The sequence below is a fragment of the Bos taurus genome, chromosome 17 (assembly GCF_002263795.3).
Source record: "Bos taurus isolate L1 Dominette 01449 registration number 42190680 breed Hereford chromosome 17, ARS-UCD2.0, whole genome shotgun sequence".
Classification (NCBI taxonomy): Eukaryota; Metazoa; Chordata; class Mammalia; order Artiodactyla; family Bovidae; genus Bos; species Bos taurus.
This window is the reverse complement of record NC_037344.1, coordinates 35,359,394-35,377,868: the sequence shown is the minus strand read 5'-3', so window position 1 is coordinate 35,377,868 and position 18,475 is coordinate 35,359,394. Positions and strand designations below refer to the sequence as shown.

Sequence of the window (18,475 nt, the reverse complement as noted above, 5' to 3'; positions counted from 1 at the left end):
CTAACAGAGGTATAAACACTTACAAGTGAAGTAGAACAAATCAATTAGGAGTTTTGGAATTTTTCTGAAAATGGTTGAATACAAACCATTAAGGAAGTGATGAATATATAGCAGAAGCCCTTTCTGCCACTAAAGGTGTCTCTTCTTGGAGATATACAGAAGTTTTGATGTGGCCTATTTACCTGGTTAAAGTCATATTAGAACATTATTTATACAAATTAAGACCTTTTCAAAACTGCTATTGCTAAATATGTATAATTAAAAAAACAAACCCTTCCAGTAACTAATCTTGTATCTCTTACAGTACAAGTGTAGAGTTCCTGGTATTAGTATGGTACTGTAAGCCGTACTTAAAGTGGTTTTGATGAAAGAGAAAGGCTTTTCTTAACCTTTGAATTACATCACTAGGAGTTATAAGAAAAGTAGGTCTATGAATAATGAACTGGAAAAGGAAACTGGAAATTAATGTTCTACCCATGAAGACTTGCCAATTACTGTGAAAAATAAAGAGCTCAGACAATGATGCCAATTTGGCTAGTGGCCAGATCTGCTTCCTGAACCATTCCTTCCTAACTGCAGAGACAGCATGAATCCTAGGGAAATAGCTGAAACATAAGTCACATATCATCCAGATGGTCGAGGGCCTCATGGAACACAGATGTTCCCTTATCTTTCTCAAAACCAGAGAATGTAACAGATTATTGAGAGGGAGTGCTTTGAATCCTTGTAGCCCAATTTCTTAGTATTCTAATGTCTGTATTGCTTCCCTACTCTCCCATAATCCTCACGATGATTTTCCTTATTTATTTTTAAAACTTTTTCCTCATGCTTTCCCTTTATGTTACATTTAGGTTTAGGATATTTTCTATTGCATAGGAATACTCATGTTCACAACCATCATCAAGTTTGTTAGGAAAATTCTTTTTTGAAGAATCAGTTCTTACAATCTTAATTGTGCATAGCCTGCCTGGGTTTCAGAAAGCTGTAGATAAGCACTGACCTGGTAAAGAGAGGAGATCTATCTTTTATTATGTACAGCCCGATGTGTGTAATCTATTTGTAATGTATTAGTAATATATTTGGAGAAGGCAATGGCACTCCACTCCAGTAATTTTGCCTGGAAAATCCCATGGACGAGCCTGGTGGGCTGCTGTACATGGGGTCGCTAAGAGTCGGATACAACTGAGCAACTTCCCTTTCACTTTTCACTTTCATGCATTGGAGAAGGAAATGGCAACCCACTCCAGTGTTCTTGCCTGGAGAATCCCAGGGACGGGGGAGCTTGGTGGGCTGCTGTCTATGGGGTCACACAGAGTTGGACTCGACTGAAGTGACTTAGTAGTAGTAGTAGTAATATATTTATATATATATGAAATAAGGTTACCAGTTTTACAATTAGATCAGGTATATGTTTAATTCATAACAAGGTAAAAAACTGTAGAGTTAATGTACCTAGTAGTGTCTCTGATATTTCCATAAACTAAAAAGATTGTGTAATACATTTTGTAAGAGGCAGAGCTTGTCTTTTAAATTAAAATTTTTTGAAACTATATAAAACATATTCAGCTTTCTGGTTTGTCCTTCTATTTCAATATTTTATTGGCTATTCTGGGTATTTTGTCTCTTCACATACACCTTAGAATGAGTTTGTTGATATCCACAAAATAAGTTGGTAGGATTTGGATTGCATTGAATTTAGAGATCAAGTTAAGAAGAACTGATGTCTATCTTTTATCAGAGTTTTGTAGTTTTTCTCATGTAGATCTTGTACATATGTTGTTAATTTATATTAATACCTAAGCATTTTAATTTTTGTGGAAATGTAAATGGTATTGGGTTTTAAATTTCACATTCCACTGTTTATTGCTGCTGTATAGGAAAGTGATTGATGTTTGTATATTATTAAACTTTGTATCCTGTAACCTTGCTATAATCACTTATTGGTTCCAGGAACTTCTACATAGATGATCAAGTCCTTTGTGAACAAAGACAGTTTTATTTCTTCCTTCCCAATTTGTATATCTTTTATTTCCTTTTCTTGTCATATTGCATTAGCTAGGACTTCTTGTATGATGTTGAAAAGGATTGGTAAGAGGGGCTATGCTTGCTTTGTACTATGAGGGGTATGTACTATGAGGGCTATGCTTTGCTTCCATTATCATAGTGGAAAAACTGAAAGCTTTTCACCAATTAGCATGGTTTTAGCTAAAGATTTTTTTTTTAGATATTCTCTATCAAATTGAGGAAGTTCTACTCTGTTTTTAGTTTATTGAAAGTCTTTATTATCAGTAGGTTTTGAATTTTGTCAAATGCTTTTTTTGCATCTCTTAATAAGATCATGTGACTTTTATCCTTGAGCCTGTTGATGTGATTGATGAATTACATTAATTTATTACCTACTGGGAAGAAACTTCCCATCTCACATTTGCTCCCTTGGATGATGCTAAATTCAATACACATAGAAAAAGAGGAATCATTTTGAGATAGAATATTTGAAAGATAAACATGCAGAAAAGCTTTTAAAATAAGACAAAGAGAAGTGGAAGCAGAGATTGGATTTCAAAATGTTAGAACATTATTTCCTGAATACCACATAGCCTGAGCAACAAATGGTTTATTAATAGGAACTTTATCCCCAGGGTCCTCTACCCCAATTTTTTCTTAAATGTATAGGACAAACTTTTATTATCACAATCTTTGTTATTAAAATCTGTTATCTTATTTTTCATTTCTCCACATTTAGTTTTTCGTTTGTTCTTTTTTGTTTAAAGAACATGTAGAAATAAATAACCAAGGTCATATTTTTGATTGAAGAAATTTTTTCATTGTACTTTTTCCTTCAAATACATTTTCTGAGATGTATAATCATGTTTGGTATAGTTATATGTATAATGTTTTAATTTAGGCCATATAAAAAGTTCTTAATTTTCTATATATGTAGTACTGTCCCTATCTTATATCTTCCATCTGCCTCAGTGAAATGTGCCATGGCTAGAGTTCCCTGTTAAAGATTCAGTTAATGATCAGTAAAAAGGAATGTGTGTGTGTTTAAACACATAATTACTCTATTCCTTTTGAAGAAATTGCCTCAGACCTTCAATTATCTAATTAGTTACCCTCTTTTAGGCGGGGAGCAGCCCATTCCTCTTTGGAATGAACATGACGGAACAGCGGATGGAGAGAAGCCTAAAATTCTACTCTATTCTTTGAACTTGCAGTTTAAGGTAACATAAATAATAATATAATAATGATTCCTTAAGAAGTATTTTTCCACGTAATGTATGCTTATAGAAAACTAATATGATACATGAATATTCCAAATAGAAAATAAAATTGAAGTATTAAATATAACCCTATTCTCTTAGAGAAGAAACCTTAACAATTGAATATCCTTTAGGATTTTTCCTGTTTGTATTTAAATATGTATATATTTCTGCCTTTATAAAAACTTTGAATACCTCTCCACTTCAGAACATTTAGATCTACTTTATCTTCTTAAATGGCTGTGCTATATTATACAGTCGTAACAATTTAAGTACTTCCTTCTAATGAACATTGATTTTTTTCTGATTATTGCTATTATAAATTACTCTATAAGAAATGTTTTGTACACTTGTCCAATTAAAATAATACCTTAATGTAAATCTTATTACTTCTAATATTTATGATATGTGTTCTTAAAAATAAAAATTATTCATACCAAATAGCTACTTGTTATTAATGTATTTAACCCATGAAGAGTCTGTATTTTGAATACAAAATACTGAAATGAATTTAATAGCTAAAAAAGTTCCTACTGACATGAGAAATTAAAGGATGTTGCCAGTTTTATCAGTTCAATAGGCATCCAAGATATTTTAGAACTTGGTATTTTATTTATCACGTATTGAAATATTTCATTTGAATGGGTGTATATTGTTGATTTAAGATTATTTTTTTCCTCCAAACATATATAAACTACTAGGGTATTCAGGTAACGGCCACAACTCCCTCAATGAGAGCTGTACGATTTGAAACTGGGTTGATTGAACTGGAACTTTCAAACAGACTTCAAACCAAAGCTTCACCAGGAAGTAGCAGCTATCTGAAACTGTTTGGTAAATGCCAAGTGGATTTAAATCTGGCTCTAGGACAGATTGTCAAACATCAGGTGAGTGCTGAATATGTTGATATTAAAACTGACTTTTAAACGCTGCATATCATTTTGAACTACTTTAAGTATTATTATACTTTAAAAAGTATTTAGTTTAAGTTCTGAAAATTTGATTGTAAATTCTAATGAAAATTCATTAAAGAAGGCCCTTATAATTTTATCTGGCATTTCATTTGAGTATTTTGGCAGTATATTGTTCTGGCAAATACAATCACATGAAATTTAATCTAGTATCTTCATGAATACTTATAATTTCTCTTGAAATTAGAGTTTTGTTAACACTCTATATTAACATTGCACGTATGCTAAGTAGCTTCAATCATGTCCAACTCTGTGTGACCCTATGGAGTGTAGCCCACCAGGCTCCTCTGTCCATGGGATTCTCCAGACAAGAATATTGCATTACCTGCGTTTGCCAGGTAGGTTTTTTTTTACCACTAGTGCCATCTAGGAAGCCCCCTGTATTAACATTAGTCAATCCTTTAAATGTTACTGGGCTTCCCTGGTGGCTCAGATGGTAAAGAACCCGCCTGCAATGCAGGAAACCTGGGTTCGATCCCGGGGTTGGGAAGATCCCCTGGAGGAGGGCATGGCAACCCACTCCAGTATTCCTGCCCGGAAAATCTCCATGGACAAAGGAGCCTGGCAGCCTACAGTCCGTGGGGTCACAGAGTCAAACACGAATGAGTGACTAAGCTCCTGTCTGAATAATGGCAAATTTTGTATGCCATAATGTTAAACATGTAAAGTTAAACATATATATAAACACACACACACACACACACACACACACACACATAGAGTAGTAAATCAGATGCTGTTTATAAAAACTTAGCTTTCATAGCTCATGAAGGAATTTCTGTTTTGCTAAAAATTAGGTAGATTTTTAATCATTTTCCTTCTTTACTTTGAAGACCTGATTAAAAGAATACCAGTCACACTTTTAAAACTGAATGGCTATATTAAAGATTATGTGGGGGAATAAATGAACAAAAATTTCATGTCATCTCTAGAAAAACTAATTTTTTCTAATAGAAGCACAGTTTGAGAGATCTAATTATCTTGCCATTGAGAATATGAACCTAATCCTAGCTGTTGTATGGATTTTATGTATCACTTCCTATTTACTTCTTATATACCCATTCATATTGTATATCAATTTCAAATGTTATGGTATAGAGTATCAGGAATTTATCATTGACAAATGAAATGAAGAAAAGTGTACTGTAGTTCTTTTGGTGAACAATACCAGCTTCCCTGATAGCTCAGTTGGTAAAGAGTCCGCCTGCAATGCAGGAGACCCTGGTTCAATTCCTGGGTCAGGAAGATCCGCTGGAGAAAGGATAGGTACCCACTCCAGTATTCTTGGGCTTGCCTTGTGGCTCAGCTGGTCAAGAATCCACCTGCAATGTGGGAGACCTGGGTTCAATCCCTGGGTTGGGAAGATCCCCTGGAGAAGGGAAAGGCTACCCACTCCAGTATTCTGGCCTGGAGAATTCCATGGACTGTATAGTCCATGGGTCGCAAAGAGTTGGACACAACTGAGTGACTTTCACTTTCACCATTAATGGTGTTTAAAACTTTTAATTTTAAAAATTAGAACATTTAAAACATTTCCGTTATTTGATTTTATTGAGCTTTTCATTTATCTTAGGTTTATGAGGAAGCTGGTTCTGATTTTCATCAAGTTGCCTATTTTAAAACTAGAATTGGATTAAGAAATGCCCTGCGAGAAGAAATAAGTGGTTCTTCAGATAGGGAAGCTGTGCTTATTACCTTGAATCGACCAATTGTGTATGCACAGCCCGTGGCCTTTGATAGAGGTAAGATGAAATCTATCAATACTACTTTGTCAGATTTAGAAATGTTTTAGTAATACTAGAGAAAGTCATCTGTAGTTTACCAGTGTAAATGCTTGACAGTAAATGTCTCTTAAATTTGAAATGTGAGCATCCAAAAAAAGTTTGTGTATTCTCATCAGTTTTTGAAGTTACTTTACTTTTTAAGTTATTTGCTTTTTACATGAATCTATAGGAATGTCTGATTCAGAATTTTAATTTTAATGCTAAGTTTTTTGGTTTGGGTAACTATTACACCCATTATTCTTGGCAGTGTCTTTATTCATTTATTCTATAAACATTTATTGTTCACTATATAGAAGTGGAATATACATACAGAAAACAGGAACTCTGCCCTCAAGGAGCTCTCAGTTCAGTGGAAAGAGAGCAAAGTTGACTGCAGAGTTGAAATATATATATATATATTTTTTTTTTCTTCTGATATACTAGGGAGTTCTCTAACTTTCTCTGTGCTTCTCAGAGAAGAAATTAATGTTTTAGGTTCAACTTGGAGTTAGGAGTTTACTCAGGAGATAGGAAATGCAAGCTTGTCCTATTTTACCTCCGTAGTTAGGAACTAAATAAATATTTGCCAAGTGAAAAAGAAAAGGAATATACATATATAAATATATATTAGCAGGGGCCCAAGAAAGTATAGCAGCAACTTTCATAAAGGAAAATGATGAGAAATAAAGCTGCATGATAGGGTCTAATTAATGTTTCTTGGGCAAATAGTAATGGTTATTTTAGAAGTAATAAAGAACTATTTATGAAGCCATAAAATAAACTGGTGATGGGCATTGAATGTTGATAAGATCAGTTCATTAGAAAACTACCTCTAACATTTTGTTTTGCTAAATCTGGTACACTTTTTTTTTTTTTTTCATTTCTCATCTTACCATCCTCTGGTCAGCTTCCAGTGATTCCTTAAAAGTACTTTCTACTCTTGTATCCATGTCATAACTCTTGCTTTTCCTTCTACTTCTCTGACCTCTTCATCTTTATCTTAAGACTCCCCCTCTGTATATAGCATTAAATGATGGTTTATTTACCCTCAGATTTCATTTTTATTACAAACTCAAATTGTTTTTACTCCTCTCTCTAAATCACACTTTTAAATGTATGCTTCTAGTACTACATACCTCTCCTTCAAGAATTTTTAACAGTTGTAACAGAAAGCTTTGTACGGTCAGGGACCATGTTTGTTTTCCTTTGTGATTCCGTCCCAGCGCTTACCATAAAGTAGGCATTTCACAAGTAATTCATTAAATGAGTGACTAGACCTGAATTATCTTCTGTGTTTTGCCATTTTGCAGTTTCCTGCTTTCTGCTTTTTTCATTTGTCTGGTTGACTGTATCCTCTTAGATTCTTTCTAGTTCTAATTTTACAATTTTCTGGGACTAATTCTTATTAATCAACAAGATTTTATAGTTATACAGTTTTACTTGCCATGTAGATTTACAGCTTTGATTTTAATATTTCCTTTGCCCTGTCTTAATTATCAAAAGCTGTGCTGTTTTGGCTGAATTATAAAGCCGCATATGACAATTGGAATGAACAACGAATGGCTTTACATAAAGATATTCATATGGCTACGAAGGAAGTGGTAGATATGCTGCCTGGTATCCAGCAAACGTCAGCCCAGGCGTTTGGGACTCTCTTCCTGCAGCTCACTGTGAATGATCTGGGAATTTGCCTGCCTATCACAAATACTGCACAGGTATAAAAAATAGAATCATAGTCCAAGATTTAGAACTAAACATTTCTACTAATGATTTTTTGTGTGTGTACAGAGTATAACAATAAATATTTTCAGGATAACAGTTTATAACTTGAGTTTACTAAATAGTAAGATTGAATTCCTTCCAACATTATTCATCCATGGAGTATTAAATGTGGATCTCATGAGACCTTTCTCTGAATCATTTTGATGTGGCTCATAACAGTAATGAGATTGACACCCATCTAATAAATCTTTATTTTTACTTTGTATTTAGCAAAGACATCTTTGGCATATACTTGTTGATAAAATAGAAACCTAACATATTTAAGAATATGATATAATACTGAGTAACTTCATCTAAAACAGGGTAGGGAATTTCCAAAGTCTTTTAAACTGTAATATTTAATGGTAACAAACTTCCAAGGTATGTGTACTGGATTAAGCAGAAATAGTCTTTATGGTTTAAGAACAGTTCTCGGGAATGCATATTTGCACGCTCACTTGTATAAGAGAAAAAGCTGTGAACCCCTATTATGCTATGAAGTTATGATTATAACAAATACAGAGGTCTGTGTTTTATTGTTACAATTTACCTTAACCTGTAACCAGTTGTTGAACGAATTTATCTTCTAGTTATTGTTTGACAGGAAAGTGTTAAGAAAACTTCTGGGTTGAGGATTGGCAGTATGTGTTATGTTTGTGCTTCAAAAGTTGAAAAATGATAATACAGCATGTTGGACAGATTTCAGGAAAGCTATATACAGCAGGGATGGTTGTCAAAATGAATGTTCCCCACAACTAAAACAGAGACCTGAGATTTTAAAAAATAGATAATCAGACTTTTACATGTTTAGTTTTTAAAAAACTAAATGGCAAGTGCATATCACATGGGCAGTTTAATGTTTTAAAGTAGCATCTTTCTAAGCTGCTTTTTAACAAAGCTCTCTAAGGTTGACTCTTTCTATATGTTGGGTCTTCTAAATCCTAGGAGATTTCCAAACTTTAAAAGTTGTCACCTTTTTTTGTATTTTGTATTTGTATTTTGTATTTGTATTTTGTATTAAAAAGTTGTCACCTTTTTAATGTATTTTGCAGTCTAATCACACTGGAGATCTTGACACTGGTTCTGCCTTAGTACTGACCATTGAAAGTACTCTCATCACTGCTTGTTCTTCAGAATCTCTAGTCAGTAAAGGACATTTCAAAAACTTTTGTATCCGTTTTGCTGATGGCTTTGAGACGTCATGGGATGACTGGAAACCAGAAATTCGTGGGGACCTAGTGATGAATGCCTGTGAGTATCTCTCATTTTCTGTATGAGCTTTATAATTTTTAAAAATTAAAAATAACCCCAATGTCATTAGTAAAACTAAAGGATGTTCATGTATAGAAATTTTATTGGACTTTGTGAAATAAAGACTGTTTCTAATTAAAGATACCAGAACATATTTGTGAAAAACTGCAGCTTTCAGTAGTTTAGGTAAGTAAACCAACTTGATATTTTTATTGATGATATAGCATTTGCTCACCCCCTGATTTTCGCTGTAATTGATTTATGAATGACCAGGTAAAGTATCTTTGTTCTGTGGGAATCTTGAAAGAAAGTGATATATGTATAAGATCCAGTTCATTCTATAACATAATACAGGATAATCAGGAACTTGAGCCATAGGTAAATCCACACTTCCAAATATGTAGTATACAGAGTATAATTTGGGTGAATTCCTCTGATTCCATAATGCTCAAAGTTGGGAATAACTGAAGCTGTGTTTAATATGCTATTTTGAAGATACAGGAGTTTGTTTTTATTTTAATATTTTAAATATTATAGCAGATTTGATAAAGTGTCATTAATCTTATAATGAAAAATTACTTGAGAATTAAAGGTTGTGAATTAAAATTCCTCAGTTAATCTGTAGACCAAAATTAATACTTACTTTCCAGAAGATGATATACTATTATTTAGCAATTTTCCCCTCTCTCCATTGGAAGAAAATCCCTCCATTTGTGGGTTTTCTTTAGGTATTTGGAAGACTTTCCAATGTTTTCATATCAAAAAATTAAAGTTTTGGTACTTAATTTTGGTAAAATTTTAGGTGAAATTCCTGGTTTTGAATGCTTTGCATTTAGATAATTAATAGGTAAAATACTAGGATGTCTCTGAAATACTTCAGGTTACTAAGAAGACTTGCAATCGAAGTACTCAGGCTTAATACCCAGAAGACCAAAAATAGCTTTTATTAGCGTCCTTTACAAATAATCATTTTACATGGCTGTTATATATATTTTAAAAAGTCACCATAACTGTCTTTTGTTTGTGTGGTTTTTTTCCCTTAAAATAAATTTAAACCTGTTGATTTTTATTAAGGTGATATTTTGTCATCATTGTAGTCATATTGGATAAAGTATATTTGGAAGCAAAGGAAGAATACTGTTTCCTTAACAGTTTAAACAAAGGGAAAATGCATAAGAAATATACGTCTGACTCAATATCAAAAACATATTAAGAATATAAACAATAACTTAGCACTTCAGTGGACATTATACCAACAAAGTAGAACACTAATATGCTATAATAATTATGAAAATCATAATTTATTTTGAGTTTTGGAGGTTATCAAATGACTTGTATTTGTAACATGTTTATTGTTGAGTGTCTTGGGAGGATGGCAAAGGAGGTGAGTAGAGTAGTTGTTTTGTTGATAAAAAAGAATTCCAAATTTCAAATTTGCCAAGTAGTTTACTATTTTGTAGTTTTTATTAGTAATAAGTATACTTGCATGTAACTGATAATTTTTTTTTTTAAAGAGTCGAGTTTAGGGCAGAGAAATAAAAAGTCGGATTTTTTTTCAAAGATCATTTAAAAGTCATACCCTAGAAAAAAGGTGACCCACTGTAATTTTTTCTCTCAGTAATAATATTTGGGGGAGATGCAGTTAAAATTAGAAAGCAGGATCTGTAGGAAGTGTTCCATGGACCATTTAAATAAATAGTAAAGATTAGACTCTTTTCGTTAACATGTACTTAGAGAAGCTAAACTATTAGAAGTTTGAAAAATTCCAGTCTTTCTGCTAACACCTGGATAACAGCATTTGTTTGTCACAGCAAGAAAACAACCATCCTGGATTTTGGTTGGTCCAACTCAAAGATGACAAGTACAATGGGAAGGAGCCCAGTTGGTTTCCTACTTCTCACTTTGAGGATTCAGGTCTAATCCTAAGAATTCTAATGTTCCTTATTAATACACCATGGCTCTGTATTCTATGAATTTATATAGTTTTTTTTTAACTTTTAAAAATTCTCTTCCATTTCTTTGGATTGGAAGTCCTCAATGTTTTCTACCCTTTTTTAATTTACTAGCCTTAGTTATGTTTCTCCATTTTCAAAGGATTTTGCTTTCATTCTAGCATGTTTAGATTTGCAAGGTTTGTTTAGGTTTTTCTTCTATTTTGCTGTGTTTTATAACTATGACATTAAAGGTGAATTAGGTAATGTGAGTTGCAGAAATACTATATTTGGGGAGAGTCTATTAAACAATTTAGGCTTTATTTTCTTTAAAAATTGTTTCAAGGATGGTATGTCTCTGCTTTTAAAACTGTTGATTTAATTAACCTCTAAAAAAAAGCTAAAGTTATCTGATTAAAGCTAAGTAATAGAAAATGCTTCAAAATTAAAGTTAGATGTATTCTGAGAATAAGTCAATGGGCTCAGGAGACTGATCTTATGAGACTGACATCATGGTAGTCAGTCTTTTTTTTTTTTTAATTCTCATAAAAAGGTCCTTGTCAAACTAAAAGACAAGGCTGAAGAATCATGTCTGTGAACTGATGTGGCAGTTCTTAGTTATCAAAAAATCAGTTTCAAAGTGTTTGCAGTCTCAAAATGCCATTTACTCATGATGGTACAAATTGTCACAGCATCAAGAAACTAGAGTTTCAGAGTTGGCCAGATATTGGCCAACAGATGAGGAAATCACACATTGAATGTAAAGGTAAAAGTGCAGGTACATTCTTTTTCTCTATTGAGGCATAGTTGATTTATATTCTGTTAATTTCAGGTATATGAGTTTAATTCTTAAAATCAATAATAAAATATTGTGAGATATGAAGTAGATTTTGCAAGTCATCTAAGGTAGTCCTTTTCTTTCTCCAGATTAGAAACTGAAATCTAGAGAGACTAGTAATCCTATTTATATTTAGATAATAATTTTTGAAAGAAAAATTACAGTGTATTTAACCACAAGCATAATTTTGTTAAAGATTATTTTGGGGGTGATTTTTGTGCAGGTGTAGTTCCAGATGGTACCTATGAAGTATGTTCCAGGACTACAGGACAGGCAGCTGCTGGTAAGTTTATATTTGGTATTACTTTTGCTATATGTATCAGGTAGAATTCTGCTTTTTTTAAATCTATTTTTCCTGCCTTTGTATTAGAGGATCTTTTAACTAAAACTTATTCTGTTATTCCCTAGTTTTTAAAAACTATTTTGCAATAACTAGTATATTTTTTTGAGAATTTATTTTATTTTGTTTTTATTTATTTATTTATTTTATTTTATTTTTAAACTTTACAATATTGTATTGGTTTTGCCAAATATCGAAATCAATCCGCCACAGGTATACATGTATTCCCCATCGTGAACCTTCCTTCCTCCTCCCTCCCCATACCATCCCTCTGGGTCATCCCAGTGCACCAGCCCCAAGCATCCAGTATCGTGCATCGAACCTGGACTGGCGACTCGTTCCATATATGATATTATACGTATTTCAATGCCATTCTCCCAAATCATCCCACCCTCTCCCTCTCCCACAGAGTCCAAAAGACTGTTCTATACATCAGTGTCTCTTTTGCTGTCTTGTATACAGGGATATTGTTACCATCTTTCTAAATTCCATATATATGCGTTAGTATACTGTATTGGTGTTTTTCTTTCTGGCTTACTTCATTCTGTATAATAGGCTCCAGTTTCATCCACCTCATTAGAACTGATTCAAATGTATTCTTTTTAATGGCTGAGTAATACTCCATTGTGTATATGTACCATTAGTATATTTTTATTTATTTAACAATTAATTAGACAAGACCAGTGTATAACATAACTACAAAATGTTTTGGGAAAGACAAAGATGAATAAGATACACTTTCTACTCTATAAATTTAAATTCTAACAGGGTAGTTATGGCTCTGCAGTACAACTATAAACTGTAATAAGTGATAAGCTCAATAAAATATTGATACAAAATTCCAATTGCTATTGAAATTTATAGGAGGCAGATAAAATTTCTAAATTACAAAGGATACGAGATTGAGAGAAAGCTTTATGGAAGAATTAGCATTTAAACAGGGACTTGAAAGATGGATAAAATTGTTTCTTAGGCAAAAACGGAAAATATGAATAGGGAAAATTCAGGCAGAGAGAAAAATACCTGTTTTGTTAGAACACAGGTTCTAGTTAGCGTTGTCCAAATTGGCTGGAATAGTTATGTGACAATAAGATGGGAAAAATCTTAAATCCCAAAATAAGGAGTTTGGACTTGATCTGGTGGACAATGAGAAAAGAACTGAATATTTTTGAGCAAGAAAGCAGAGGTGGCAGTATCAAAAAGGGATACTTTCATGGGTTAATTAGGAGAAAAATCTAGGAAACTGGTTAGGAGATACTATAGAAGTAATAACCTGTCTTGTCTCTGAGATAATAGCATAGTGTAAATTTTTATTATTTTGCCTGGTATAAAATTAGGGTAAGCAGGAGATATTTAAGAGCTCTTCAGATGTTGAGGAGCAGTAGAAACTGATTAAGATTAGTAGATTTCCTTTTCTCCTTATTATTCCCTCTTATCCTCCCAAACATAGTCCAAGTGCCCATCCTAAGTAAATTGTCCCAGAAAATAGCAAGGCCTGAAGTCCCCACTAACTGAAAAGGTTAGGAAATTTCCAGCAATAATGTTACAAGAAAAATGTGATAACTGAAGTAAACATACATAATGGGAGGAAGAGCACGTAAGTCTTTGTCAGGACTCTGCCTTTTTAGTGAAAACAACACACTCAAATTAGCTTAAGCAAAAGCAGGAACTTATCAAAAGAATTATTTGCAGATCACAGTTAAACTTAAAAGTGGCTGTCTTAGTGAAGAGAAGGAACCAGGTCAATTCAAGTTAGTCTAGAAATAAGATTGCAGCTGTCACCGGGGCGCTTTCCAGCTCTTGTCTTTTCTTCATTCTGGCTGCCCACATTTTCTTACTGCTGACGTCCTTACACGTGGCATGAAACACAGCTGCCAACAGCTCATGAACCTCATTTCCCCACCCTCAGTTACTAGAAAGGGACCATATTTTCTCAAGTCTAAGAAAGGATTCTTAGCTTTCCAACTTTGACCCTTACTTAGACTGATTATCTCATTAATTCTGGCTGAGGGAGGCTCATGCCAATCCTGCTATAGACACAGGAAGGCAAATGAACGTGGGGCTTGGGGAGGGGGGAATAGGTCACTTGGGGAAAGTAGAGTGCTGCACAGAGGAAGCAGTAATTACACACCATATCACAAGCAAATCAGCCCCATAGTCTCACGTTTCTGACAGAACTATGAGAGAGATTTGTTATTACACAGGGCCATCGTCCATTTTATTCCTTGAATGTAGAATTATTTAAATTTCTATACTTAAGACTTACCAAAAATGCCTCTTCTTTATTTAAACAGAAAGTAGTAGTGCTGGAACCTGGACACTCAATGTATTGTGGAAAATGTGTGGGATTGATGTCCACATGGATCCTAACATTGGGAAAAGACTGAATGCTCTGGGTAACACCCTTACAACTCTGACAGGAGAAGAAGACATAGATGACATTGCTGATCTAAACTCAGTGAATATAGCTGACTTGTCCGATGAGGATGAAGTTGACACTATGTCTCCCACTATCCATACTGTAAGTAAATTCACACTGTTAGACTTTTTCAAGACTGGCTTTTACCCTGTGAAAGGGATATTATTAAATCATTGTTACTTATTATAGTTGCTAATTGTGAAGGAAGAAAGGTTGTGGTGGTTCTTTGTACCTACATTTATATAATTTTTTTGTATTTCATAATATTGTCTTTGAATTGCTTGTTTCATAATGACTGTCAGCCAGCTTGTGCCTTAACCTACAGATAACACATTAACAATAAAAGCAACCTCTTTTAACTACTGTATCATGAATTAGTTTTGTTCTTGGAAAGAAAATTTTATTTATTTATTTTTTAATTTTATTTTTAAACTTTACAAATTGTATTAGTTTATTTAAAAAGTTAACGTTACTGTTTATTGTTTAGAGTTCAGATGGAAGTGCAGTAAGTGGAGATGGCCACAAGCTCACCTTTGGGCAGCGACTTGTAAATCACCTACTAGGCCTCAGGCCCCCACATCAGCGCTATTCTGTTCCTGCAGAGTATCTATGTGACCCAGACATGTGGGCCTCCCCTCAGTCTAGCCAGTCCCATTTGAAAGCATGCAGAGCTCACTCATGGGGAAATGTAGGTAGCAACTAGATTCCTTATGAAAATGAAGGGGTTTGAATCACTGGAGAATTCCAATCATCTTACTTAACATAGATCGCTTTGATTCCTGCATGCTTCTTTTGATTTAAGGTGCTATTTCTGTGATAAGATAAGATTTGCTTTGTGACCTGGGGGTGTTACTTTTGACAGACATGCTTTTGATTTTTCAGGAAGCTGTTGATTATAGAAGACAAGGAGCATCTGGTAGCCAGCCAGGAGAACTTAGAGGAAGAAAAATTATGAAGCGTATAGTAGATATCCGAGAATTGAATGAACAGGCCAAAGTAATAGATGATCTTAAGTATGTATAATGATTTTTAATTCAGTATAATATTCCCTAATAATAGAACCCTGAGATTTTAAATGAGAAGGGAACTGGATTGGAGCTAGTACAACCCCCTTTAGTTAAGTAAATGAGATCACCAAGGTCCAGAGAAGTTTGGTAATTTGTGTGAGATCATACATTCATTAGTAGTAAAGCTGAAAACATTAGTGCTTATCACAGCTCCCCATTTCTGAGCATTTTAAGACTGACTTTATGTCGCATATATGCATCTCTACATGTCTATTTACATGTATCTTTACATACATATATATGTGTGAGTGTTTTGCTAACAATATTTTTGGAATGTGAATGTTTGAAGAGAGGAAGCAAGTTTAGAATTTATTAAGTACTTATTGTGAATCTAGCATCTTATCTCAATTTAATCCTCACAACATTTCTGCAAGATTAGATGGCATTATCCAAACTTTATAGATAAGAAAATTGGCTCAGGGAGATTTAAAAATCAGAATTTGAACTTGTCTTTGTCTGAATTCAAACTTCATACTTTTTTTTGTTTGCCTGTTTTAGCAGGTCACTAGAACTGAAGTGAGTCTAGGGCAAGTCAAGAGCAGGGAGTAGGTGGTACTAATTTTTTTATCTGTTGCTTACTATATAGTACTGACTAGATCATACTTGTTCTGTAAAGGCTAAATATTCTTCTTGCCAAACTTCATAATTTTGTTTCCCCCCAGGGTGGTAGTCATACTTCAGCTTTTCTAATTTTGGTACACCTGTATCTGTGGGGGTTTTTTGTATTCAAGGATTTAACAGAAATGTATGCAATATGTAGTGAAAGTTATTTAAAAACTTTTCTGTAAAATCAGTTACAATGATTCATATTTTCTTGTTGACTTATGTTACAGTTTGAGTTTTGTAATCAGTGGAAAAAATGACTTGTAGCAAAGTATACTTCCTCTAAAATCTTTTCTGAAACTTACAATTATACATAAAATTTTACATACAGATATTATTCTGCAGAGCAGTTCCATAGCTTTTGTAAGATTATTAAAGAGACTTCTTGATGTAGAAACAGATAAGAACCATTTCATAAAACATTAAAGACAGTTTTTCCTTTTTTTTTTTTTTTTAACAGTTTGCCAGGTATGGGTATTAACATTATGAAGAGTTTTGGCCTGTCCATACATAATCTTTGATAGTCTGATAAGTTAAAGAATCAAAAAGGAGCAAGTAAAACTTATTCTTTCTTTGTTAACTGTTTACACTAACTGCCATATTTGTTTTGCATCCAGAAAATTAGGTGCAAGTGAAGGAACTATAAACCAGGAGATTCAACGTTATCAACAGTTAGAATCTGTTGCCGTGAATGATATTAGAAGAGATGTTCGTAAAAAGTTACGGAGGTCCAGTATGCGAGTGAGTAAACAAAGAGGATTTTATTAAACTATATTATTTAAAAAATGCTTTTATTTTATGAAAGCTATGATGAGTTATGTTGTTCTCTTGCCTTCTCCATTGCTGGTGATAACACTTGATTTTTATACCTCATGTTTACTATGTACTAAGCACTGTTTAAAGCACTTTACACTTAACAACCCATTAAATCTTTATAACAACCCTATGTGTTAGCTTGTATCATTGAATATTTTCCCCATGTTAAAGATGAGGAAACTGAGGCACAGAGAACTCAAGTAATTTCACCAAGGTTACACAGCCAGTAATTCCAGTGGAGCCAAGATTCAAACTCAAACAGTGGGATTCTACAGGTTATGCTCTTAGCCACTGTGTTTTCTTTGACTATGCCTTTGACTGTGTGGATCACAATAAACTGGAAAATCCTGAAAGAGATGGGAATACCAGACCACCTGATCTGCCTCTTGAGAAATTTGTAAGCAGGTCAGGAAGCAACAGTTAGAACTGGACATGGAACAACAGACTGGTTCCAAATAGGAAAAGGAGTACGTCGAGGCTGTATATTGTCACCCTGCTTATCATGAGAAATGCTGGACTGGAAGAAGCACAAGCTGGAATCAAGATTTCCCGGAGAAATATCCATAATGTCAGATATGCAGATGACACCACCCTTATGGCAGAAAGTGAAGAGGAACTCAAAAGCCTCTTGATGAAAGTGAAAGTGGAGAGTGAAAAAGTTGGCTTAAAGCTCAACATTCAGAAAACGAAGATCATGGCATCCGGTCCCATCACTTCATGGGAAATAGATGGGGAAAGAGTGGAAACAGTGTCAGACTTTATTTTTCTGGGCTCCAAAATCACTGCAGATGGTGACTGCAGCCATGAAATTAAAAGACGCTTACTCCTTGGAAGGAAAGTTATGACCAACCTAGATAGCATATTCAAAAGCAGAGACATTACTTTGCCAACAAAGGTTCGTCTAGTCAAGGCTATGGTTTTTCCTGTGGTCATGTATGGATGTGAGAGTTGGACTATGAAGAAGCCTGAGCGCCGAAGAACTGATGCTTTTGAACTGTGGTGTTGAAGAAGACTCTTGAGAGTCCCTTGGACTACAAGGAGATCCAACCAGTCCATTCTGAAGGAGATCAGCCCTGGGATTTCTTTGGAAGGAATGATGCTAAAGCTGAAACTCCAATATTTTGGCCACCTCATTCGAAGAGTTGACTGATTGGAAAAGACTCTGATGCTGGGAGGGATTGGGGGCAAGAGGAGAAGGGGACGACAGAGGATGAGATGGCTGGATGGCATCACTGACTCGATGGACATGAGTCTGAGTGAACTCCGGGAGTTGGTGATGGACAGGGAGGCCTGGCGTGCTTCGATTCATGGGGTCACAAAGAATTGGACACGACTGAGCGACAAATCTGATCTGATCTGATCATAAAGTCATACTCTCTTTTTTGACTCTAAGTCAAATGTGAAATCTTGAAATGTCCATTCTACCCCATCCCATTATCCACAGCTGACTTT

The 18,475-nt window shown here is 34.1% G+C and overlaps 1 protein-coding gene across 7 annotated transcripts in view; it reads left to right on the top strand.

Moving 5' to 3' along the window:
- Positions 1-18,475, top strand: part of BLTP1 (bridge-like lipid transfer protein family member 1) — a 202,692-nt gene that overhangs the window by 146,037 nt on the left and 38,180 nt on the right. For 4 of the 7 annotated variants that reach the window (XM_024977600.2, XM_024977602.2, XM_002694408.5 and 1 more), the window contains 10 exons: positions 3,127-3,224; positions 3,965-4,150; positions 5,808-5,976; positions 7,501-7,712; positions 8,811-9,009; positions 12,002-12,061; positions 14,413-14,639; positions 15,025-15,225; positions 15,420-15,550; positions 16,825-16,948. In XM_024977600.2, the coding sequence (XP_024833368.1) occupies positions 3,127-3,224; positions 3,965-4,150; positions 5,808-5,976; positions 7,501-7,712; positions 8,811-9,009; positions 12,002-12,061; positions 14,413-14,639; positions 15,025-15,225; positions 15,420-15,550; positions 16,825-16,948 (1,607 nt within the window). The remainder of the gene's footprint in view (positions 1-3,126; positions 3,225-3,964; positions 4,151-5,807; positions 5,977-7,500; positions 7,713-8,810; positions 9,010-12,001; positions 12,062-14,412; positions 14,640-15,024; positions 15,226-15,419; positions 15,551-16,824; positions 16,949-18,475) is intronic. The other 3 variants (XM_024977605.2, XM_024977604.2, XM_024977603.2) reach the window with 1 other exon arrangement.